Below are 25,996 nucleotides of genomic sequence, written 5' to 3'. Positions count from 1 at the left end.
AATACAAAAATAACAGGCATAAAAATCTGTTGACTCCTACAGCTAATAAGCACTTGAAAAGAGATACAATCTGTTCCATGAAGACACTGATAAAAGTAAGTTGGAAGCATTTCTGAGCTTGCCTTCTTTCATGGAAAATCCTCTGTATCATGTGTCTTTGGAAATGAGTGGGTTCTCATGTACTAATAATAACAGGAACAATGTAATTTTGACTGGTCCCAAGGGCTTTTATTTTTTCTGTATCAGCTGGTTGACACTGAATAAAGTATACCAATGTGTAAGTACAAAAGTCAGCAAGTATGAAAAAGTAATCCTTTGGATTTAACTTTACAGTGAAAAAGAAACACAGAGAACAGTGGAAACTAATTTCTGAAAGACCTTGCTCTAACAGAACTGTACCTAAAATCCAGTTGTGATAAATCCAACAATGTCCAATTCTGAAGATAAAGTCTGAGAATGCAGTGCTTGAATGTCAACTTTATATCAGGTCATAATTTAAATTCAGCCTTCGTCATCACTGCTGCTCCATGCATCTTCATATGCTGGATTTAAATGTTGTTGAGGCAGAGACTAGAGAAAATAAAAATTCCCAGTGTTTTTCTTAATTAAAAATATATACATATACATATATATTTTAATAGATATAATATTATACACACATATAATCAAATAAGGGCAAAGATAAATTAACTTTTTAAATGACTAGATGTAGACAAACGATCTCTCACAAGTACTGGGTTATTTTTAATTACTTTTTTAGACATTTTTGCTGATTAGAGACATGACAAATTATAAAAATAAATAGTCCTGTATTTAATTCTGCTTTCAGCATAAAATATCTGGAGGACTGACTGGAAGTATTACAAATGTTTGGTACATTAGGTCATAATTGCCTTGGCCCATCACAGCTTAGCGCTACAGTGTCAGGAAGCAGTCCTGACCTCCATCCACATCCAAGAAATATTTCTCACCTCAGCTCCACTAGGGTCCAACTAAAAGGTTTGTGTAGCTATGCAGTGCACTGAATCACAGTGACTTAGGGTAGGTTTTTTTCTTGTTTACTTCTATTCTGGTTTCAGATTCTGGTCATACAAGCACTCAAATACCTATTCTAGCACCAGAGAAGGAGCAGGAATTAGTGGCCTGTGGACAGCAGAACAGCTTCTTACAGAGAGAGGACTCATCTACAGCATTTGCAAACAGCAGCTGTAGTTTAACAGATTACAGAACAATGGCATATATTACATAGTGCCACTGTGTCAAATTTAAAGGAGCGGTTCTAATCAGAACTAAGTAAATAGTCTTGTTGCTGTGAGTTTGTTTCTGTTTTTCCGACTAAGAAAAATACAATTCATTCACATCAAAATTTTCACAGCAAAGATGTTAATTTAAAGTCAACATATTTTGGGTTTAGGGTATCAAACCTTTGGAACTGTATTTTTCTTTTCTGCTTAAGTGTAGGATAGTTTTTAAATATAGAAATGTACAAAAGGCAAATGTTACAATTACACTTCTTATCATTTCCCCATCTAAAATGGAACAATGCCAAAATTTTACAAAGTAGAATTTTCATATGCTATCAGCCATAACATTAATACACCCTCATTTTTCAACATTAGTACAATTCATCAGACTCTGATTCTGTGAATGGTTTCAGTTCCTTAAAATATAGACTTTTTCCCATTCAGGTTGTTCACTGAAATATTTTTTGCCCAAGAGGGAGAGAAAGTACTTTACAGGAAAACAGTCTTACATATGGTCTTCCCTGCAATCACCCTGAATGTCTTGCCTTGATCAAAAAAACCCCCACCTTATTTATAAACTCCTTTATTATATTTTCATATCAAAAGTATTTGTGTATGAATTGTGGTATCCCTAATCTTACTGCTTACAGTATATTCTTTAAAAACAGGACAAACAGCAGAAAGCAGTTTGGAAATTAAAGAAGCAGAATTTGAAAGACCCTTCATAGGGTATATGATTTCAGAAGTACTTGACTTCATGGTCAAATGACATGGACTACTCTTAACTATGTAGGAAGCTAGCAGCCTGCAAAAGATTTGACTATATTTTAAGAGAAAATGTCTTCTCAAACCCCTACAAGAATGAAGAGATTGAACAGAAATAATAGGTGCTTCTCCTTTTAATGAAGAATTATTAAAAATGTTGATGGTGAATCACATACTTCATATTGAATTTCCACACAACCTGCCCAAGTGTAACTGTAATAAAAAAAAAAATACAGTTCAAACTCAAAAATTCACTACCTTTTCGGAAATATCATCAGGAACTGGCTCTCGCGGAGCTGGTATCCACGCAAGGATATTGCAGTCTTTGCTACCACTATAAAGTTCCTGTACAAAAAACCAAACAAAAGTTACTTTCACACAAGTTTACTGAATAGCGACATTGTTACCATACTGGGCAGGAAAAAAGGTAGAGAAAATTATTTCAAAACAAAGGCAAACAGTCAATTTGTAATTTATATTATAATCTGGATAATTTTATAATATATTATTATCTGGAGCATTTTAAATAGTATGCCAAAACAAAATAAATATGTTTTTATATTTTTTCCCAGGTTGCTGACCAAAACCCACATTGAAATGAACTTTGTTGCTTAAATCCATTTTCCTTCTTCCCTCTCTCTTGTCTCCTGAGAAGACACCTATTTTAACAGTCAGGAAACTTAGGAGACTGTTTATGCAAAAGTAAAAAAAAAACCAACTTAAAAAAAATCCAACAACTTAAAAAACCACATAAACCATAAAAAGGCAAATATTATAATTTAAAAACAGGAATGAACTCAGAAGAATCAAGAATCTAGTAATACATGTCAGAAAAAAGTGTATGTATGGAACAAAGAAGTATTAAGTGAATATAGTTTCAGTATGCCTAGGGAAGGAAAAGAACAGAGTACAGTGTGAGGCTTGTACCCTGTTAAGAAGGTATAGATCAGAAAGACCAACTTACTAATTTTAATATAAATAACTCTATAATGGTAATGACGAAGGACTGAGATCCCATTGCACAAGGCACCCTGCAACAAATGGCAACAAACAGGCCTTAAACCAAATAGCTGTAAGTCAAATATATCTTAATTTTCTTATTTCTCTACTAAAGGGAATACAGATTTCTCTGTCACTTTAAAGTGGGGAAATTTTACTGGTGAGAAATACTAACACCATCTTTGCAGTCAATTTTGCACCTGTAACACTTGCATTTTCCGAAGTGCTGCTTAAATAAGCAGGTATGAAAATATTCTTAAATGTGCTACTTAAATGAAAAGGTATGAAGATATTGAAGGCATATTCACATATGCCTTCAATACTGAATTATATTCCTGCCTATTATATGTGATGTCGGACAACTACTGAGTATTGTCATATATTTAAACTCCCTGAGTGAGACATATAAAGGGGTTTTTTTGTGATATTCAGGCTGACAGTATGAAAGTCTTGCTTTAAGTATGTTGGCTTTTAAACTAGCAACTCTCTGCACATGTGCACATTACGAGTACACTGATGCAGTATAAGCTCAATACATTATCACAGGTCTGCCTTTGCAGGAAGTTTTCTATATAATTTATGTGTAATTAGAGCTGCATGAATTATGTTGACATTTGGTGCAGAAGCTTAATGCTCAATTCCTATAAACATTTATGCAGGTAATCTTATTCAAGCGAGCTGCCATACTTTTAACAAACTGGTCCTGTGCATCAAGTTGTTCATGTATAAGAAACATTCAAGATTAGAGCTTACAATTTTAAGAGAGATAACCTTGCTTAAAAGAAGACATGTTACACCAAAGTATAGGTTAAATTCTACTTTATTCTGTCAGCAGTGCTCTACTTTTGCCTTCTGTCTTTGATAGAATATAGAATATCACTAAGAACTTCAAAAGATCTTTCCATGGCAAAATATCTCCTTATAAGCAATGTCACAGTGACATCAGCATACTTCCATTTAATGTTTCTTACCACTTGTCTCACTTTCTGATCCTGATATGGCAAGATCTTCAGTTAATACCCACTGCATTAAGCAATACTTACAATTAATTATTACTATCTAAACTGGTGACTCACACCATAAGTCAGTCAAAGGAAGAGCTAGTGACCTCTATGTAGAATTATGGTACAATACAAGACAGACGCATATATTGCACTACAAACATGCTCTATGCATGTTTATAGTACAATATATGGAAAGATTGCAAATAAAACCTGATTTAGTTTTCAGTTAACTTTACATAATAGCCTACAACTGGATCTGCCAAATACTTTGGCAGTTGTTGCTAGCATTTCTTCAACAGTATGAGCAGCTATAATTTAAATCAAAATTGCTTCCTGTTGCATAGCTACTATTTTAGGACATGTTATTCATGCATGACAATATATGTGACTTCTTTTTCTGAAAGGGAAAGGTAGGTCTTGTTTGTTTACTTAAATCATTCTAAGCAGATAATATGGCACACTGGTATCTAGTGTGTTAGATTCAACTGTAAACATCATCTAAGATATTGCACAATGAAGATTTTCTCTTCCACACCACCCTTGAAATTACCGACCTCCTATTAAATTAATGCTTCTTATTAAAGGGCCAAATTCTGCAGTTCTTATTACTCAAGCAGTCTAATATCTTATTAAGTTTACTGAGCTATTTACATAAGAACAGTACAGGCAAAAAATAATATAGTGGATTTTATGGCTCTGTTCCTAGGGATCAGAAAAGGCATACATACACACATTAACTAAAGCTCACATCACTCTCTGGAGACAGCTCTGTACCGTACCTCAAGCATAAAACATATATTTCACACAAACATGCTAATTAATTTGGATAAGAATAGATAAAGACTAGTATAATTGAATTCCACATAGCTAGCTGCTTGGTTATCAGTGATCACATTTGATTATATGGTTCCAAGTAACCAGAAGACACTTCTCATCTTAAATACATAACTGGTGCAAAGTTTAAGTTCCTTCTTAGAGCCTATTCTAGTCATGAGGTGAAATAAAGATGGCAATTAAAATACAGTAAATGAACAGAAAGAACATGAGGGACTGCTAGCAAGCAATATCAATAAAAGATTCTGAATACAGTAAAAAAGAGTGAGAAAAATCTGAGGACCAGATTTGAGAATGGGTAGGACAAAAACCAGGATTAAAAACAGCAGAAAAATTTAGAAGACTGTTAACATGAAGAACATTCTTAACAATGACAGAGAATACTAGATAGAAATGGCCAAAACTACAGAAAAGAGGTAGACCTTGTTACCCATGAATACAGTATACTACAGTCCAATTAAGTGCTAAAAAGTAACAAAAAAGTTACAAAGCCATCTGCTACACATTTCAACAGTATATACATAGTTTAGGCCAGAGAGACTAACAACCATCAAAGAAAACTTCCAGCTTTCTAAAATTAATTATATTTTGATATGTAATTAAAAATTCCAAAGGTCAAAGTGAGCTAATACGGCATTCAGGGGGAAAAAAAAAAAAAAAGGCAGAATAATATAGACAAGAATGAACTGTCTTTTTTTCTTTTTTTTTTTTTTTTTATCCTAAATATGACAACGGAAAAGATTATTAAATTATTCAGTTACTGTAGAGTTAAAATATAGGTATATAAATATCACTCAACAGACTTTGCAACAGAACAGGTTTTGTTAAGCAAAATTGATTTTACTTACAACTAGTAACAAAATACAAATGTGCAGCTGTGAATAACTTTGCAGCATGTTGATTTTAATAATGCTTGAGAGAGTAAAATAGAAGAGGTGACTACAAATTTTACAAACAACATTACATTCTCAGGAATCAAATTTTACAGGCAAAAATCATAATTTCTACTGGAATTACATGAAGACTGATGAATGCACTTAATTGTCTCAAGATAGGATAAGATACTTGGAACTACATGTGTGAAAACAGTGAAAATAACCGTACCACTTCCTTTGGTGTTGACAACCTGATTACAGTGCGTTGATTTGGCACAGCCTGGTTTTTTGGTAGCAGGGGAGGGCCACAGGGGTAGCTTCTGTGAGAAGCTGCTAGAAGCTTCAACCATGACCAACACAGCCAATCTGTAAGCGCTCTGAAGATGGACATGCTGCTGGCCCAGTCAGAAAGGTTGCCAACACCTCTGTGATGACATATTTAAGAAAATCAAAACAGCACACAGGCAGTTTTTTCCCTGGCGTGGTGAGGCACCGGGGAAACCACCACATCTGTGCGGCCTGCGGCTTCTCTTTGCCTGCCTGGCCACCCCTAGCCAGCCATGCTGCGGGCAAAGAGGGCAGGGGCAGCAGCGGCTTCTCCTTCCCAGCACCCTGCATGAGGAGAGGCGTTAAACAGCACCAGCGCCACCGCGGCCGCCACTGCCCACGCGACGGCGGTGGGGCCACATGGCGACGGTGAAAACATGGCAAACGACTTCCCAACGCGGAACCTGGACAAGATCAACCTCTCGGCACAGCAGGATGCTGCAGGAGTCTTTGAATTTGTGGAACTTGTTGGCAATGGCACCTACAAGCAACAGCTTTTCTTCTGGTGAGAGAAGAGGAGGAAGTGAGGACATGTGAGGGAAAAGAACATGGCAGCACCAAGGTCAATGGAAAAAGAAGGGGAGGAGGTGCTCCAGGCACTGGAGCCAAGATTCCTCTTCAGGCCGTGGTGAGACCATGGTGAAACAGGCTGTCCCCCTGTAATGCACGAAGTCCCTAGGGGATGCAGAGATCCACCACAGCCCGTGGGAAAAGCGCTCACGCCAGAACGGGTGGATGCCAGAGGGGGCTGTGACCTAGTGGGAGACCCAAATGGAGGGAGAGGGCCCCTGCTTCCAGAGACAGAGACAGGCCCTTTGCTTCCAAAGCAGAGCAGCCTATCCTTAGAGGACTGCACTCCATGGAGGAGTGACCCACACCACACCGGTTTTTGAGAAGACGGTCTGCCCGTGGGAGGGATCCCACAGCATGGCAGAGAAGACTCCTATCCCTGAGAGAACTGAAGATGATCTTGGGTAATGAACTGATAAACCCCCACAGCCTGTCTCCCTGCACTGTTGGTGAGAAGGAGGAAGGGGCTGGGGAGAAAAAAGGTGTTTAAAAGGCTTGTTTTAATTCCCATTATCCTTCTCTGACTCTGTTAATAATGAATTTACACTTTTAAATTTGAACCTGTTTTGTCCTTAGAATGTTTTTCTCCCAATCCTTATCTCAACTCATGAGCCCTTTGTTAGTTATTTTTTTCCCTCTCCTCTGCCCAACTGTAGCAGGAGAGGGTAAACGAATGACTCTTGTAGGCGCCTGCCATTTGGCCATTGTCAAATCATGACATACAGCAATATTGTTGCTCAGACCAACTATTTAATACAACTGAAAGCAAAGCATTTACAAAAAAAGAAAATTCAGTCACATTTCTGCAGTACAGAACTGAACTCTGGAAAAGGGTGCTTCTGAAAAAGAATCAGGAGTCACATCAGATAAGCAAATGAAGTTGTTGACATCTCAAACTTCTAGATACAGTGACTGATGTAGTTGTGTGCGTATGCACACACGAGTGATCCTCCACCATGGATCTTAAATGCCAAGGTGGAGCCACCACATGTAAAACATGTTATACAGAGACCTAATTAGCTTCACCTCTTCAGTTTATCAAAAAGCACACCAAAGACAACTTTACATAAACACACTGGAAGTTTTGTTGGGAAACTATTCTTGAAAAGACAAAAAGCTTTTCAGGAATATTGTGGAAAAGATATGCTTTAGCCACAGTGTGAATATTGCAATTGATGTATCTCATTGTCTATTCATATCAGAACTGCCTTCCAGGTCTAGCAAGGCCTATTAGCTTGGGGTCTACCGCATGTCCATAATGTGTCCGTAATTTTCAGTGAAGTCTGTTTCAGTGATACAGTCTCAGTGATTCAGTCAAAGCTACTGGACTCAAAGCAGAAGCTACCAGAGTCATTTCTGTGATGCATTGTATGAGAGCTCACAAAAAGGTATCTACATGCCCCTTCTCCCTCAAATATTTCTGCCTGATGCTCAGAACAACAGGCAAGGAAGAAGGAGCTGGAACAAGAAGTATGATCCTTAACACATGAGGGCAACTATGTAAAGGCCTGAAAATCCATACTATCATCCATTCTGCTCTTGGCACAAAACACACCATATGAACAATCTTTTCTAAAGTATCTCACAACAAATTAACCTTTGTTATTCTTAACTCTTTTGTTACAAGAGCAAAATACACCAGAGGGGGATAGGAAAAGAAAAAAAGGCAGAGAAGAATAAGAACAAAATCTGTCAGTACTATGAGTCCCTGTAATGCTATGGTATTCCTCAGTTGAAATGCTCTCGGAATAATTTAAGAATCTTGTAATGTTATCAACACCTTATCCAAAGTGTAACTACAAACATTTCAGCAAGATCACCTTAGCAAACTACTGGAGAGCCTTCTCAGTACTCACAGCAATACTAATGCACTTCACATTCTTCCTTACTGTGATTACTCTCAGGTATCTCTGAGAAAAACAACTCTTCTGTTTTACAGAAAACAAAAGCCTTCACGCATATGCTTTATTAATGACTAAACAAGACAAAAAATTACTGAAAGTATATTGAGAAGTTACATATGTGAGACAAAACAAGCAGTGTAAGGAACCAAATCCAGAAAATGTCATCCCAAAAACTTAACTTTTCCTGGATGACACATAAGCCACAGTACTCCCTCTTATGATCTTTGATTAAAGCCTACACCTGAGAAGTGAATGCTTTTATAGTGCAAATGGTATGGCAATCTGCATAAATATTCCTGTTTGTCTAGAATATTTGCTTATATTTTACTTACCTGAAAATGAGGTTGAAATACACAGCAGTTGACAGTACTATAATGCCCTCTAAGCATAGTTATCAGCTCCCCTGTGAAAACTGTATAAACAGCAATGGTACTTCCATATGGAACAAAGGCAAACTCTGGATTACAGCCACAAGAGATGGAAAATTTGAGTCCTTTCCTACTTTCATTACAGACTTTCCCATAGTTCACCTGCAAAATGAAAGATCACATAGATTACACAGTCAGCTATTAAACCCACTGGAAATTAAATGAAAAGATCAAATTTACTTCATGTTTAATACTCAATAAAATTATTTTTGGGTTATGTTAATATCTCTTGATATTTCATACTACAGATGTCTATCAAGAGAATTATTTTTATGTTCAATAAAGTTTACTCTTCTTAGTATATTTTTTAAAAAAGGGAAAGAAAGAAATGCCTAAAAATTAGCAATTCCACACTAAGAAATAGGATTTGCACAGGCTGTTGCAGGCCAGATCTGCATCAAGCACCTAAAACCTAATGGAAATTAGACATCTTTCAGGAATGTTGTGGTTTAGGAATGGTATTTTCCAATTCAGTAGTCCTGCTATAACTACTCGCTCGCCTGCCAAAGCACAAAAGGCAGAGATCACAGGTTGAAATATGAACAATTTACTGGAAATAGCAATAAAAAACCAAACAGTAACAGCAACAATATTAGTAACAAAGGGTATGAAAGAGGGAAATCATTTACAAATTCAACAAAAGAATACTGGACTTTTTTTTCCCAGAGTAGCTTTGACAGGAAAAATTTCTAAGACCTTACTGATGAGGTGTAAGGAAAGCCTTGCAAATTAAAATAGTATAAAAGCACCTTATTAACACCTGCACTAATGTCTCGAGCTACAGAAAAACCAAAAAATCAGTGATCCAGCTGGTAACAGAAGACTGAACAAACTGTATTATATACTTTGGTGGTGGTGATTTGAAGACAGAAAGATGTTTGTGTATGAGGTGCTGAAAACTGGCTGGCAAATATGGGTAGCATGGAAAGCAGTCTCTTTTTTCCAAATATCTACAAGGAATTCATTTTGCTCTGTTCTGAAACTAAACAGCAGAATTAAAAGATTTCTGAGGTATAGAAATTTTCTTTCCTTCTTTCCTGATAGCAATGACAGACCATAATTACAGCTGACTAAAATTCCATGGACACTGACTTACCTAGTCATGTTCTTCTTTCAAAATAAACAAAGAAAACAATTTTCTTCACTGAACAGAAAATTAAAACAAGACCCTTCAGCACAAAAAATTCCACAAGCCATTGAAAGGACTGGAATATCAGAAGAAGTTTAACATATTTCCCTCCCCTCCTTTCTGCTGCTGTGTGATTACAACACAAATCTGGAAGGATAGATGAATAGATATTTTTAACACTGCCATGCAACTCCACAGGAGATATTACACAAAAACAGAAAGAGAGCTGCAAGAAAGCCAGGCAACCAGTGAAACTCTCAGGTATGGCCAACTGCTCTATGGATAGTACATTTACAACTAATAGTTTGAAAAAACTCCAGACTTTCTACCAACAGTCACTGCTTATTAAAGTTTTTATTATGGTATGAAGTGTACACAGCTATACTCTCAAATTCATGAACTTGGAGTGACCATATTCAATCCAGGCTTCTTCATATTCTTTTTCTTTATAATAAGTAGAAAAAAAGAAATCTGGAAGAAAAATATTTTCAACAAGTCTTCCAATGAAATTGAGAAGCTACATCCTTTACAAAAATGAATTCCAACAACTACAGAAATTATAAATCTCTTAAAATTAAGTGAAACTAAAAATGCAACTGAAGTTCCTTGAAAACTTACTAAGGTGTTTTCTCCAGTGGAGCTGTTCCAGAGTCGCATCCGATCATCTGTGCCAATGGTTAGCAGGTGAAGTCCATCATTTGTATAGCATAAACCATTAACTCTCCCATTGTGAGCAGTGTTTGCTGCCGGGGAAAAAAAAAGCTGTCTCAGGTTTCTAGAGAAGAATAACTACTTTGTATATATCTTTACTTCAATGTGGAGCACTGGAAGTGCTGTTTAAATGGTAACATTCAGTTAAAAATAATTAATGTTTTGTTTCTAAAAGCATCTGGCCAGCTAACAGCCACCAGCAGTGCTCCTCAGGGTGTGGTTCATGGGCCAGTCCTGTTCAATCTGTCATCCAGTTGTTGATGCCCCCTGCCTGTCAATGTTGAAGAGGCCTCAACAACACCCTCAACAAAATACTGTAGCTTTTGGTCAGCTCTGAAGGAGTCAGAATAAGGTCTCTCTGTATTATATTGCAATACCTAATTTAGACATACCTTTTAGGTAGAAGTGTGACCTTTTTAAGTGTGTGCTTTTTAAAGATTTTATTAGAAAATAATTATTATCTGCTACTGGTTTAGTTTATATATGTTTCAGTATATTAAATATCCTAGCCTATACGATTGATACTAGATAACCAAAAAATCATTTTGAACCTGTCAGACACAAATAAAGTCAAAAAGAAAGATGTTGTGATTGAACATGTTATTCAAAGGAATGTATAAAATTGCACTAGTTATCTTTACAGTTACATCAAATAATGTTTTTCATTAAACAATATTTCTCTTTCTTTGACCAAGTACAGGCTTTCTTTAGAACATTTTCCTCTCAATAATTTCTTAAATTTCAAACAATATTATATTTTTATAAAGGCTAATCTACAGCATAAATGAATTCTGCCACTCACGAGATAACAGAATTTTCCTTTTTATTGGAAAGCCATTTAGAACAAGATAGACTGCTGTTGTTAAGGCAGTCTCTCTAAACAAGGTCCCAAACAACAAACACTGACTCAGAAGTAACAGAAGTATAAGAGAAGTAACTGAACAAAGCTGAATGGCCTCTGTTATGTACTATGTAACAACTGGATTATCGCTACCCTCCTTGCTGGTCTTAGTATTCAAAACATTCATCAAATATAAGAAAGCTTCTAGTTACATATGAATTACCACCAGTTATATTTTTAATTACCTGTCTCAGAAGATGCTTTGGACTTTTCCCCATTGTGCTGGTCAAGTGTACTCAGACATCCAGACGCTCTCCTGACATCCCATAATTTTACTCTACCATCAGCACTAAGAAAGATTTGCACAAATTAGGGAAATTTGAGTGCACTATGGTTCAGGAACTGTCTTTGGTCAACCCACCTGGCACTCACCTTGGTGCAGCAACTATTCTGAACCACTCATCATGCAGGCACACTCAAGTCAACAGAATTCCATTAAAAATATTTTAAGACAAACTTCAGACTTTCATTTACATGTACTAACAACTTTACCTGGTAAACTACCAGGACCTAAGAGAGAATCTTCAGGACCTAAGAGTGAACTTGTCTCTTTGATTGCAACATAACACCCTTGCATACATACACAGCCTAGGAATAAACTTGCTAATTCTTCTGCTAATTGAACAGCAGCTACAGACTCCAGCATTGTCTGTAATAGTGATCTGAAACTCGGTCTTTTGTTATCACAGATCTACTGTATGACTGGTACAGAAATTGATGACAAGTATACAATTTTTCATCTGTTACAACAAGACAAACAACAACAAAAAGCCCACAAAGAAACAAACCTCTAAACAACACACTGTTAAAACATTTTCCAACTTTGATGAGCCTTTCAGAAGCCTGACTTCAGAAACCAAAGGTCTACAAATCTGGTAACTTCACTAAACCTTATATAATAGCCATTCCACTAAACTTATGAAATAGCTATTCTTCTCTGCAAAAGAAAAAAAGACATGGCATCTATAAAGTGAGAAATATCACACTATAATCAAAAGTGAACATACACAAAAGTTATAGAAAAGCCAAGAGGATGTCTGGACAGAAAACAAAAAAGGCCCAGGAATATCAACATACAATCAATATTCACTGAATGACTGTAGCTTGGAAAGTTACATCAGCTAAGCTACCCGAGTTATTCTCTTTGATGTAAGTATGATTATCAGAATGGTAATTTGAACTACACATTTTACTTTATTACAACATGGATTAGCAATGCGCACACTAGTAAACAGTAAGACGTGAGTATCTCCTTAATAATCTACCATTTTCCTATGCCAGTAGTTACTGTTTCAAAACTCTGCACAAACTTGCTATAAAATAAGCATGACTTGTACAGCTCTTAAGGTTTCATTTTTCTAGGGAAAAGCTATAAAATTGTGAATAGGTAAAAGTCAATGAGAAAATTAACTCCAGAAGTGCATTTGAATTGAAATAAGTCTGCATAAAGAATACATTAAACTTTTACTGACCAATATTCCAGTGTATTTAACAATTCAGCAACATCCCTACCTTCCTGTTGCCAAAATATATTCATGACGTGGGGACCACGACACTGCCAATACTTCTTGTCTGTGACCTAAGAATTACATGAAAAAGCTTATTATGCACACCATTTTATGTAAATAACAAAAAGTAAAAGCAAATATTTAGTTGCATAGGATTCACCAAGGCAGAATAATAATTTGAATTGCAAGATCAATTTAAATTTTGTGAAACTATATTATTTTGGGTCAGAAGTTACTTCTCTTTCTTCTTCCTTGAGTGGGATTGCAGTGAGCAAAAAGTGATACACACATCATTACATGTCTATAATTTTTGATAATAAAGATGGTTTTTACCTATGAAAAACACATTACAGCTCAGTCACAGCTTTTTGTGCGTCACTGGTATTCTCATACATTGAGGGAACTCTCCATTTATTTTTCTTCAAATCTTTTAATAATGTTCAATATAAACTATATCTACCTTACATATTTACAATTTAAACCTTACTCATTTTATCCTCTAAGAATTTTGTCCTGAATTTGCAGTATTTTTTCCCCTAACTTATGGGAAAGTTACCAATGAAGCTAGTGAAGGGTGTTGAGCACAAGTCCTGTGAGTAGCAGCTGAGGGAGCTGGAGGTATTTAGTCTGGAGAAAAGGAGACATGGGACTTTACTCCTCTCTAAAATCACCTGAAAAAAGCTGTAGCCAGGTGCGTGTCAGTCTCCCAAGTAACAGACAATAGGAGAGGAAGTGGCTTCAAGTTGCACCAATGGAGGTTTTGATTGACTATTAGGAATAATTCCCATACTTTCCAAATAAAATTCTGGCTGGAAGAGACTGCCCAGGGCAGTGGTTGAGTCACTACCCACAGGAATATGCAAAAGATGTACAGACGTGGCATTTAGAGACAATTCTGTGGTGGATTTGGCAGTGCTGGGTTAACAGCTGGACTCAATGATCTGAAAGGTCCTTTTATATATAATTGTTTGTTTGCCTTTTTTTTTTTTAATGCACACATGCACACACACACAGATACACAGGTACACACACACTTTAAAACTGGGAAAGTTATATTAAATAAATACAGACAATGGGAAGGATAAGATGTCCTAATGGAAGTGGAAAGACTGCAATCACGCTTCATGTCATAAAAGAAACAAATTGTTGAAAAATAAACCAAATCATGCAATACATTTTTGCTAACACGGTTTAGAGGCGGTGTGAACCTTGTTCCTGATGCATTTTCTAGTATTTGCTTTCCCATTACCTGAATTAATCAAAGCACTGTAATGACCAGGCTAATAGGAAAAACCTCCAAGATACAGGTACTACAGGATACACTTAGAAGGCTCAGAGCAGATAGATTTACTGTGATCCATTAAACTACAGCCATGCATATATCTCCATTTCATCTGCTAGAGTTAGCCTATGTGAAAACATTTATACATATGGCCAAGACTACTGATTACTTCAGTTCTGCAAAGAATTAATAGATTATGCTAAATCAGTAACATATTCTCCTTCCACTTATTCCTCCAATCTAGCACTTGAGGTAACAGGCTATTACAGGCTGTGTACAAAGACACAACAGAGTTTGTGCCTGGAAAGCACGAACTCTTGTGTCAAAATTAAGAAGCCCTGATGATACTAAGCAGGATCTTTAGAGAACTGTTTTTGTCACTGCCCTCCCTGGAGCTCTTGGTTCTAGAAACAGAACATGAGATGCCTGTTACAGCCAATTCAGTTCACAGAAGTTTAACAGCTTAAGCTCTGCATCACAAAAAAAATCACCTAGGCTCCTTTTAGGCTTAGCAGGCCAGTGAAGAAATAAAGATGCACTGGCACATTGTTGGGTCTGACTAAATGTTTTTCTACAGTTTGAAGCATGAAAATTCACCTCATAATTGCCTTCTCTTGAGTATGAATATATACATTAACACTTTAAAAAGTACACCTTAGAAAAAGGCCATCAAGGGCAAATTCTCATTCAGTGCCAAAAATAATGGATTATGGAAATTACAGAACAATAAAACTTTACATTTAACTGAATCAGAAAAATACAAAGGATTTGATAACATTATTCTATAGAAAACTTGTTCTACAGAAATCAGAAACTTCTGAATAAATCCATTCAAACACATGGGATATTTTATTAAAAGGAGTAAAGTTTTATTTTCATTTTGGTAAGGGATTTCTTTTCTGGGGTGTGGTGGGGAGTCTCTGTTGTTTTACTTGGTCTTTTTTTTTAAAGACCAAGTAAAACACCACTTGTTGACCACTCCTTAACCCCCCAAACCAATGACTACATTTAAACATGTAATAACTAGTAATCAATATTGATTAGACCATGAAAATGCCCAAACATCTGTAGTAACTGATTGATTAATGTTTGCATTCTGTAATTCATTAGCTTTACAGAAACACCCAGAAGAACATTTTGCCACTGTGTAACTTTCACAACCGGCTATAAATAAATTAGTCATGCTACTGACAAAGAATACATTGTATACAGTGTTTCTTTACAGGACTTGTTTTTTCTCAAAGTAGTTATTGTTTAACATTTATGTTTCAGACTAAAAAGTACCCTGCAGAATGTGAGAACTGGATCCAGACTTCAAGTCGCAAAGCTGTACTTTGGGGCTTTTGGTACCAACTGTAACAAGAGAAACAAAGAGCTAAAAAATCCCCAGCATTTGAGAGAACAATAACAATAAAATCTTAGCAATTACAAAAAAATAGAAGAAAAATGCTAGCTGCGTATCTGCTCATTAGTCAGAGCAAGGCTTCTATTAACAGATTTATATTTTTAGTACAAACAAATTTACCATGCAACAAACAAAATTCAGAAACAGCAGGTAAACAGGACTGTACTTGGGAAACCTAAAAATAGCTCCTCAAATATTTTTTTGCTAAACATAGTTAAATTGTGTACATGTAAGCAATACACAGATCTATTTACAAAATTTACTATATTTGGATCTAATAACCTTTAAATAAAAACTTATGTAATGAAAGAATCTAATTATAGTGAAGAATTTTATCAGTCAGCAGAACTGACTGATGCATTATTTCGGAAGAACAAATATGATACTATCATTGACATCATCCAACTAATGGACAGTATTTTACTGTACCAGTAAACTTACATCTTATGAAGACTTGATTTATGTAAAAATAAGACAGTATGGGAAAAAGCCCAAACTGAAATATTACTTGCTTATTATTATAAACCTTATCTATATATATATTTGTATCTATATATATATATCCATTTCTTAAAAATACATACATACCTGCTATTAAACAATGCTTTGTAGCAACTGGAGACATGTGATGGCTATAGACTGTTCCCTCAAAGTGAAATATATCTGCAGGCTGATAATAAAAACATTAAATTAATTATAATGCAAGTATATTAGCAGAATGTAAATGCTTACCATTATTTTTCAAGTAACAGCTACAAGTAAGACTAGTATTACTATTTACATAATAATGATAACTCTCCTGGTTAGAAGCCAGATCACACAAACATCACAAAGTAAGCCTGTTTCCAACCAGAGCTCAGAGATGACCCAAAAGACAGACCAACAAAACCGACAAATGAGAAGCATGAATGAAAATGATTACAGTTATCAAAAATTAATAAAGCTAGTAAGTAAACAAAAAGGTTATCATATGGAAATAGAATCAACACGAAGAAGGCATTCATGGATATTACACACTATTTTCAATTCCTAAAAAAAATAAAATACTTCCATGTAAAACTATTATCTGCCTCATGAATGTTTAAAACAAATGCAATATATTTACTTTAATAAAACTTAATATTTACTTTAATAAGTAAATTGCTTTCAGGTAAACTGCTTTTGTTGTCTCATTCTAAAATAGAGTATTTGAAAAATCTCTTAAAACTGAGTTGTCCCTACTTTCAGAACACCATTTAGTGGCAGAACAGGTCATTCAATAACCTTCATGTGTACACTGCATCTTTCAACAGACGCTCACAGAACTATCTGGAAACTTAATTGTTTATGAGAAGATTTAGCAACTGCCAAGATAGCTTTATATTAAAAAAAAAGGTAAAATTTCTTCCCTATTATACTCCTAGAATGACAGATCTCTTTTCAAAAAAAATCTTCCGCTATCTGTGAAACAGCAGTCAAATAGTATTAATGTAAATTCCTGTTCCCTATGAATACTTATATATCAATGATACTATGATTCAATGTAAGTGCTCATAGGGAACAGGACAAACTGCAGTCATGAATTCACAGTTCGACACAAGATGCTAGGATTACTGAGTCAAAGCAACACAAATGCCTAAATAATCTGTTTACCTTATTGTCAGTTACATTGGTTAGAATATTTTTAATGGTTTCTCTCACTCTCTACTGATTTTTAGAAATGGTGTCTATAGTGCTGACAACAGCAGAATTTTGGACCTGGATCCTGTATGTCACGACCACCAGTCCTTCAAAAGCGCTGGTTATTAAAAGTAAGTAGCCCTGCCATATACTGCCATTAGACTCAACAATCCCCAAGAATGAACTGCAGACTAGACCTTACTGGACAAGTTTACACAGCAAAAAATTCAACTAGTTGTATTCTTGTTCACAGCAAAAGCAGAAAGGAATTGTTCCAAGGGTTCAAAGCTCTCCTACAGTTTAGACATTCAGGTCTTCAGAAATGGGCAGGTACACACCAAGGTTTACACGAATGCCAGGACCAGATCACCCTGCTGCTGCACCCACAGTTTTAACAGGTGTCTGGTTTTCATCTTTGGGATGCATAGTCCTGTTCACCTCTGTAAGAACTTCAGATATGCAATAAATAACATGTACACAAAGAAGGTTGCAATCTGTAGAAACTCTCTTACTTGTAAAGTATTTGTATCCCATATTTTCAAGGTTTTATCAAATGAGCTCGATGTAAACATGCCAGTGTCATGAGGATACCACTGGACTGTCTCCACACTGAATTTATGTACATCAGGATGACTCCTAAAATCAAGGAAAATATTACAACTGGTTAGAGTTTTGATAATCATCTTGTAGTCATCTTGGTATTTAATGACAAGGTGAAAACATAAACATTTTTCTTAATTTATCCTGAGGTTTTCAAGAACTATATTATTGCTGGCTCGATTTTCATTCAACTAACACTCATTACTTTGAAGAGTCTTCATTTCAAGAAACGACAGATCATTACCTTTTCAAAATACGGTAACTGTAGCATATCTTTAGACACTCACAAAGCATAAAAAATGTCTTTTGAAATGTTTAAGTTGCAGTGTTTACAGACAGCATGTTTAAATGTGATGACCTAACACTAAAAAGCATTTAAGCTTCTTAAAAATGGATCCACTGAAAAATACAATCATACATACAGTTCAAAAAATTCCTTAGCATTAGTGAAAAATTACAGCTAAATAGTTATTGACAATCCTTGTCTGACAAAGTCACCAGAGAGCAATAGGCTAAGTTACTGAGAGTCATTTACATTTATATTTCATTCAGAAATGAAAGAGGAAGAACAACAGGAAATTTCAACTAAACTGTGGATACTTAGAGACTGTAATGTAATTAATAATTATCTCTGTCAGAAAGAACTGACAGCAGAGCCAAACTTGACAGCTCCAGGATACAGACTCAGCTGACCAGGCTCTGAATAATATATGTCATTCAACTACCTGGCAGACGACTCATATCTGAGCTGGATTTATATGGATACAGCCTCAGGGGCCCAAAACCAGCGATTTGTTCACTCTACCCTCTGCAATAGGATGAGGGAGACCATTCAAATGGTGAAGGTGTGAAAAGTTGTGGATTGAGATAAACACATTTTAGCAAGTGAAAGGGAACAAATCAAACCCTACACCCCCAGGGATAAAGCGAACAAACAAAGGAACAAAACAAACCCCAACCAGTAAAGTCATGCAAAAGTAACCCCTCACCATAGGCCCAGACTGCTGCACATGACATTTTATGATATGGAATATCAGTATGTCTCTGGTCAATGTGGGTGAAGTGTTCCAGCTGTTTCTTCATAGCAGCCACCCCCTGAAGGGGCAGCGAGGAATGGCGAATGCCACGACACTACCAAGCACTGTTCAGCACTCACTACAACATCAGTGTGTTATCAAGACTGGTTACAAGTCAAAAACATACTACTATACAAACTATCATGAAGAAGACTAACTCCATCCCAGCCAAATGCAGTACCAAACAGTTCAAGAGGCTCAAACTGTGTCTAGAAAAGGGCTCATGAGATTTCCTTGCTTCAGCTCACGTCTTTGCATTGTTCTATTGAATGTCCTGGCCCCAACAAGCAGTAAGTATTGCAGCGATATGATTATGCAAACAGAGAGGTAGATCTTCAGTACTGCCATGGATAGAAGAGCATGTACTTCTGGGTGTACCTAAATCTGGATTCCTGGCCTAAATTTGTCTACAGAAGCACTGCATAACACTACCTTTTAAAGGCAAGAGTGGATCATCACAAAGGAGAATGAAAATCAACACCTTTCACCTCTGAAGGGAATTAAAGGAGCCATCATCTCAATGGGATGCTGAATTCAAAATAACTAAATGCATGACAACAGTCTTGCACAGTGTTGTAAGCTATGTCAAAGTGAATTATGCTGAAGGAAAAAAAACATAAATACTTGTTCTTCTAAACATGAATGTTGGCATACCTTTAAAATATTGCATCCAACACTTGTGATTTGTCTTTGAATGAACCCAAATTCTCTATTGAATGAGGACCTTCAATTCAAAATTGCTGAAGTGTGCCATTTTTAACAACTCAGCCTTCTATAGAAGTGTCTCCTCACACCTATAGCATTGATTTCTCCTTATTCAAGAATATGGGTCAACAGTAAATGTTATTTAACCCAACATGGTTTCTCAAATAAGTTGAACTGTTGATGCAGAATAATGTTTCCACAATGTAATCAGCTCGCTCACTGCTCCTGATACCTCTTATGCAGGATGGACAGCATGGCTGCAAAAACAAACCCTTACTTCCTCCAGGCAAAGCAGGAAGGATGTGACTTGCATCCTGGGAACAGGATGGGGAGTTCTAAATGGCATAGACTCTGATTTATTAAGGAACAAAGCTAGCCACAATACATAGTGACTTAAATAAACTGAAGCACTCCCTATGATCTTCCCTTTTGGCTTTGGGAACTAATCAGTGGTTTCAAATAGATATATTACCTCAGTGGGAGGGAGTTAATGAAAAACACCATCAATTGATTACAGATGCACTTAGCATAGTCCAAAACAATGTTTCTTTAGCTCTTACTACTATCCAAGCTCAACTATGGATGCACTGACGACAGCTACAGTCACAAAGGAAGGCAAAGAAACCATTACTCATTGAAATTCGAGAGGTAATTTCAAAGAAATTCTAGTTCTGCTGATACTTTTCAGTTTTACCTATGATCCCATCAGTAGCACAGCCACAGCTTTTGTGTTAACAACACACAATGCCTCACTACATGATATATACCCAGTCATTGCATTAGGATTAAAACACAACAGAACGACACTCATCCTCTGGAGTACAGAGTATGGGCCTGAAAAGACGGAAATAAATAAGAGACTACTGATGTCAACATGTGCATTGCATGAGAGCAACAAGGATACATTTGTGAACATAACACCATCAAAATCCAAGGCAATTGTTGTGACACCATGCAATATATTTTGAGATTCATCCTAATGAAAACTTGGAAACTGTGTATATTGGTAAATGATGTGCTTTTATGAGACCCTCTTGTAATTTTGTATTTGCAGATAACATTACTGTAGACACAAGTAATCACTCTCATATTTGTGCTATAACTTTGTAAAAATTATGAAATATAATTTTAGTTATTCAGCTCCTATTGTATCCTATTAAAATATTAAAATCTAATTATACTCCGATTCAAGAGTGCAGCAGACTCCCATGGGTACGAACCTCATGCAGGTAAAGAAATTGTTACAGCAAAAAGTTCTGAGCTGCTTGTTCAAAACAACCACCCGCACTCCTCCCCCCCCCCCCCCCCCCAAATGACAACAGTCTTTGTTTACTGTCTATCATGATCTGGAAGAAGTAATCACATGACTGAGTAGGTGAAGAAAGTGGTAGGACACCCTTTTTGGATGGCGACTAAAAGCTACCAGAATTCTCAACAGAGTGCTTCACCCTGTTGTCATTTTGTTGATGGCAATTCTTTTGCTTTTTGTTCTAATAATTATATTGTATGTTAAGGTTTGGATAATTACCTAACAATTAGCCTATGGGCTACCCTCACTGATACCAGATAACCACACACTAGAAATATATTAGATCATCTAGACTGTTTGCGTGAAACATTCTCAATTCTGTTTGGATATTGTGAAGCTTGAGTGACTAGTCATGGGTGGATTATGGGGAAAGATGGCTGGGGGTAAAATTACAGGAAACTGAGAAGTTATATTCACATCCTAACAGAAGTTATAATAATGTGAGAATTACAAGGTGAAGTGCAGTTGCTTCTTCTGAATGGAATGTGGTGAGCATGACTGAAAGCTATTCCACAATGATTCCCCCTACCAACAGCTTGCAACCTCAAGCACCTGCTATGGTGGGTGAAATGGGGCAGTGGAGCCATGACACCATGGCCAGGCACTGCTGAAATCCATGCAGGGAGGGAGGGGTACCTTCTATCTGATAAACCACACAGCACCTGTAGATAGAAGATGTCTTGCTGTTGAACCAGCAACTGTGGTGAAATTGCTGTCCTTGGATGAACTTGATTCATTATCATCTAATTGTAATACTAACACAGACCTACATGCCAAAGTTCAGAATCACAGAATATTCTCACTTGGAAGGCAGACACAAGGATCATGAAGTCCAACTCTTAAGTGAATGACCCATATGGGAATCAAACCCACAATCCTGGCATTATTAACACCATGTTCTAACCAACGGAACTAACCTCAAGTTAGCCTCCTCCAGGATAAGATCACCCCTCACTGAGCATGTGCTCTGCATTTTATTGACTGTATTTTCAAGAGCAAAGGGAGAGAATTTTACACCATTCAGTAACAAAGGTATAGCACCTAAAGCTCCAACTAAACTAATGGAATAATATAAAAGTAAGTCAAGAATGCTGAAAGTAGGGAAGATTCCATTGTAACTTCTAGGATCAGCCAGCAAGGTGATCTGTCTTCTTCTCCAGAGGAATGCTTGTTAAAAAGAACCTTACTCTATGTGTGCTTTATTATGGATTATATCTTCTCTATATATTGGTCTGAACATGTTTTTGCAGTCAGAAACCATCATTAGCAGGCCTTGAACCTTAACCTGTCATAGTTTTCTCTTATTAATAAAGTTATTCCATAGTTAGAGTGAGTCCTTCATGGACACTGGTACCCACTGGCAGTGGGTAATATACATGAATAAAGTGGGAAGCCCCACTGCGGGGGGTCTCTCTTATGCTGCTGGTGTGTGTCCCTGAGCAAGTCAGCTGAACTACCCTCTGATCCAGCAGGACTATTCAGTGAAGGGTCCCTGTAACAGGGTGCTGATGGGCTAGTTGGACACAAAGGTCTCAGCTTTCCTAGGGCATTGCAGACTAATATAACACTAGGGGTTGAGGAAATCTTCCCTTTTCACATGACACCTATGATCTGATTTCATTTGAGCTAACAAACCTTTCTGCTCACTTGAGTTGCTACAAAGCAGAAAAGACAGGAGAGCTAGCCTGAAGCCAGCACTGACAATACTAAGCAAGAGATACAGAGCAACTTTTGAGCTTAGTTTAATGACTTCTGCACTGCTCCTCCACCTCTGAGGCATATCCTGGAATGGCCTGTTACTCTGGCACAGTGCTAAAAATCAACAAATTTTATACAACTACTCTTCAGGGAAGTGTGCTGGTTTTGGCTGGAGCAGAATCAATTTTCTTCACAGTGACTGGCATGGGAGGCATTTTGGATTTGTGCTGAACAGAGCTGGTTACATAGAGATGTTTTTGTCATTGCTGAGCAAGGCTTACAGAGAGTCAAGGCCTTTTTGGCTTTTCATACTGACATGCTGGTGAGGGGACTGGGGATGCCTGAGAGGTTGGGAGGAGACACAGCCAGGACAGGTGACTCAAGCTGATCAAAGGGATATTCCAGGCCATGTAACATCAAGCTCAATATATAAAGATGGGGCAAGAAGGAAAGGGGAGGACACACACTTGAATGATGGTATTTGTCTTTCCAAGTAACCACTATGTTGATGGGGCCCTGCTTTCCTGGAGATGGCTGAAGCAGTGAATTAATGCCTTGGCCTGCTTGCATTTGCAGCTTTTGCCTTCCCTATTAAACTCTCTCAAACCGGAAGTTTTCTAGCTTTTACTCTCTTGCTTTCTCTCCCTGATCCCACTGGCAGAGGAGTGAGCAAGCACCTGTGCAGAACTTGGTTGCTGGCTGTAGTTAAACTATGGCAAGCTAAAAATCTTTAGTACCTGCAGAACCAGGAAATCAAGCTTGACTCGGAGTGAGCTTACTCTTGGAGAGGCATTTCTAAGCACTGTGCAGAAAAATTCTCAACCCATGGAACTAATTATTTGGGTACAGTAACTATAAGTGCACAACACTGGACTGTAATCAACTGCACAAGAACAATTAATTCTCTCATAATCCACAGGGCTGAGGAATGAACTAGCAAACTCTTGAATAGCTCTGCAGGTATCATCTCTAATCTGGCTAAGCTAAGTAGTAGCTACACACCATTCAGGCTAGTTTCATGTCTCAGGATGTACATTATTCCCAGTTCATTCCATATGAAGTATTTTCATCCATTACTCAAAATATCCCAGCCTTTTCTACCAAACATACAGAATTTATTCTATGGATAACAAGTCACTGTCATTCATTCTTCCTAGACATGTTTTGAGTAGTAAAGACTAACATAAAGACAAGCATTATCTGCATGTCACCTAGAATCTGGTACAGTTTGGTTACTCTTAAATGGCAGTTTTTGTCACAGGACAGCATGAATCATATGAAACCAGGTAAAGCTGTCTGCGCTGACTCTCAAGAAAACAGAGAAAGTTTTCTTTTTGTGTTTGCAACAGTGGCCCTATATTCTAGATGAGAAATATGAAAATCATAGCCCACCATCAGGAATTCTCTTTTGTTGTTCTATATCACTGGATCAACAGCAAGCCCCATTCAGGGTCTATTCAGAAATAGCTCTAAAGGGCTTCTAAAGGGCAGGAGCTTATTCTTTAAGCAACTTTGAGACCAGACTTGTGTGCTGCCCTGCAAACCTGGAAGACAGGCAAACTTTCACAACATGTCAGCACTACATCCTTAAAAGATAGGAGCTAGACAGTCAGAAGGAAGGTGTTTCTGAAGTATAAATTCATTTATTAAGTCAGGAATTCTGAATAATACTCCAAATATGCAAAGATATATATAAACTGTAGCTAATTAGTTCCAGTAAGTATTTAAAACATACTAGGAAGCTTCATGAATGCTATGAATAAATAATTGAGGCAAGAAACCTACTAAGTTTATTTAAGCAATAATAATCATAAGCCTGTCATTTAGAGCAGTGCCACACAAAATCCAATTCTACTAACAACACTGATGCCTCAAGTGGTAAGAAATAAATGATGCATCTATGCAAATTAACACCTACTCAAGAAACAGACAACTCACTGACCACCCTCCTAGACAGAATCTGCAAGGACGGAATATTTCTACTGACCTAACTGAAGTTAATGATGGCCTGATTTTAGCACAAATTTGACAGCTTTTACATTGTGCCTTCTTGGCATGAATTTCTTCAATTTGCTGCATTTGTTTCAGAATTCATTTCGGTTCTGAGATTTGGGGATGTATAGTCATTATACATTCTTAACTACAGTTTAAGATAATTTTGTGCAAGAAGCCCAGCCATCAACACTTGTCCTATTACCTATGGGCTAGTTGCCTTTTTCTTTCTCAGGATCCAAGATATTGTTAAGGCTTTTTATTGTTACAAATCTCTTCTGTTCTTTTATACCTGACTCATGAAGACTTTGACTTTTAGACCTCAAAGGATTTGTAGACTGGGAAAAAATAAGGGGAAAATGCAGCTACCAATTTTTTACAAAGTAGAATATCTCTTATTGTGAGTCTTAGGTGAAGTTCTAACCTACTAGACAAGCCTATTATCCAAATAAAGGAAAAAACATCTTCTGCTAGAAGACTTAATGTCTGTAATGGAAAAATTTGTACTGCCTGTAGGGACAGCCTGACAAATCAATAAAGGCTTTGACTCTTGATAAAGATTACACACAGCACAGTAGTTCTTTAGAAAAATACATCCCATGTTTTCAGTAACACATCTACCTTTATTCAAACATGTTTTTATGAATTTTTGTATAAATCACTTCTGTACCTGCTGAATACCTGATGAATCAAAAATTGTAAAGCTGGAAACAGAGAGTGGGGAAATAAACAACTGCAAACAGGTATTAGATTTTTCTTCCAAACAGATGAAAAGGATTATGCAAAAAATTGCATAATAACCCTTCTTAAAATATATTTATTCAAATTCATTATATATTATACATATATTTATTCAAACTAATTATATATTTGGGGGGGGAATACATGGAATATTTCTGTATTCCCTGTATAAGACTGTATAATTCTCCATTCTTGTAGAATACTGTTGTATTCTACAGCAGTGCCAAAACTTCCTTCTCAGTTACTGGCATAGAGACACCAAATTTCAACATGAAATAATAAGAAAACTCACAGGTGAGAAATTATGCCTTAGAGGAAGGTTTGGGTTTT

The 25,996-nt window shown here is 36.7% G+C and overlaps 1 protein-coding gene across 2 annotated transcripts in view; it reads right to left on the bottom strand.

The window, feature by feature from the left end:
- Window positions 1–203: 203 nt before the first annotated feature.
- Window positions 204–25,996, bottom strand: part of ERCC8 (ERCC excision repair 8, CSA ubiquitin ligase complex subunit) — a 28,623-nt gene continuing 2,830 nt past the window's right edge. For both annotated transcript variants that reach the window (XM_040090910.1, XM_040090911.2), the window contains exons 4-12: window positions 18,058–18,181; window positions 16,475–16,556; window positions 15,766–15,834; window positions 13,204–13,270; window positions 11,877–11,980; window positions 10,698–10,822; window positions 8,855–9,052; window positions 2,268–2,354; window positions 204–570 (exon numbers count right to left, since the gene is read on the bottom strand). In XM_040090910.1, the coding sequence (XP_039946844.1) occupies window positions 502–570; window positions 2,268–2,354; window positions 8,855–9,052; window positions 10,698–10,822; window positions 11,877–11,980; window positions 13,204–13,270; window positions 15,766–15,834; window positions 16,475–16,556; window positions 18,058–18,181 (925 nt within the window). In that variant the 3' untranslated portion in view covers window positions 204–501. The remainder of the gene's footprint in view (window positions 571–2,267; window positions 2,355–8,854; window positions 9,053–10,697; window positions 10,823–11,876; window positions 11,981–13,203; window positions 13,271–15,765; window positions 15,835–16,474; window positions 16,557–18,057; window positions 18,182–25,996) is intronic.

Source organism: Hirundo rustica, chromosome Z (assembly GCF_015227805.2).
Source record: "Hirundo rustica isolate bHirRus1 chromosome Z, bHirRus1.pri.v3, whole genome shotgun sequence".
Classification (NCBI taxonomy): domain Eukaryota; kingdom Metazoa; phylum Chordata; class Aves; order Passeriformes; family Hirundinidae; genus Hirundo; species Hirundo rustica.
Note: the sequence above shows the minus strand (reverse complement) of the source record. Positions and strands in the feature narration are given on the sequence as shown.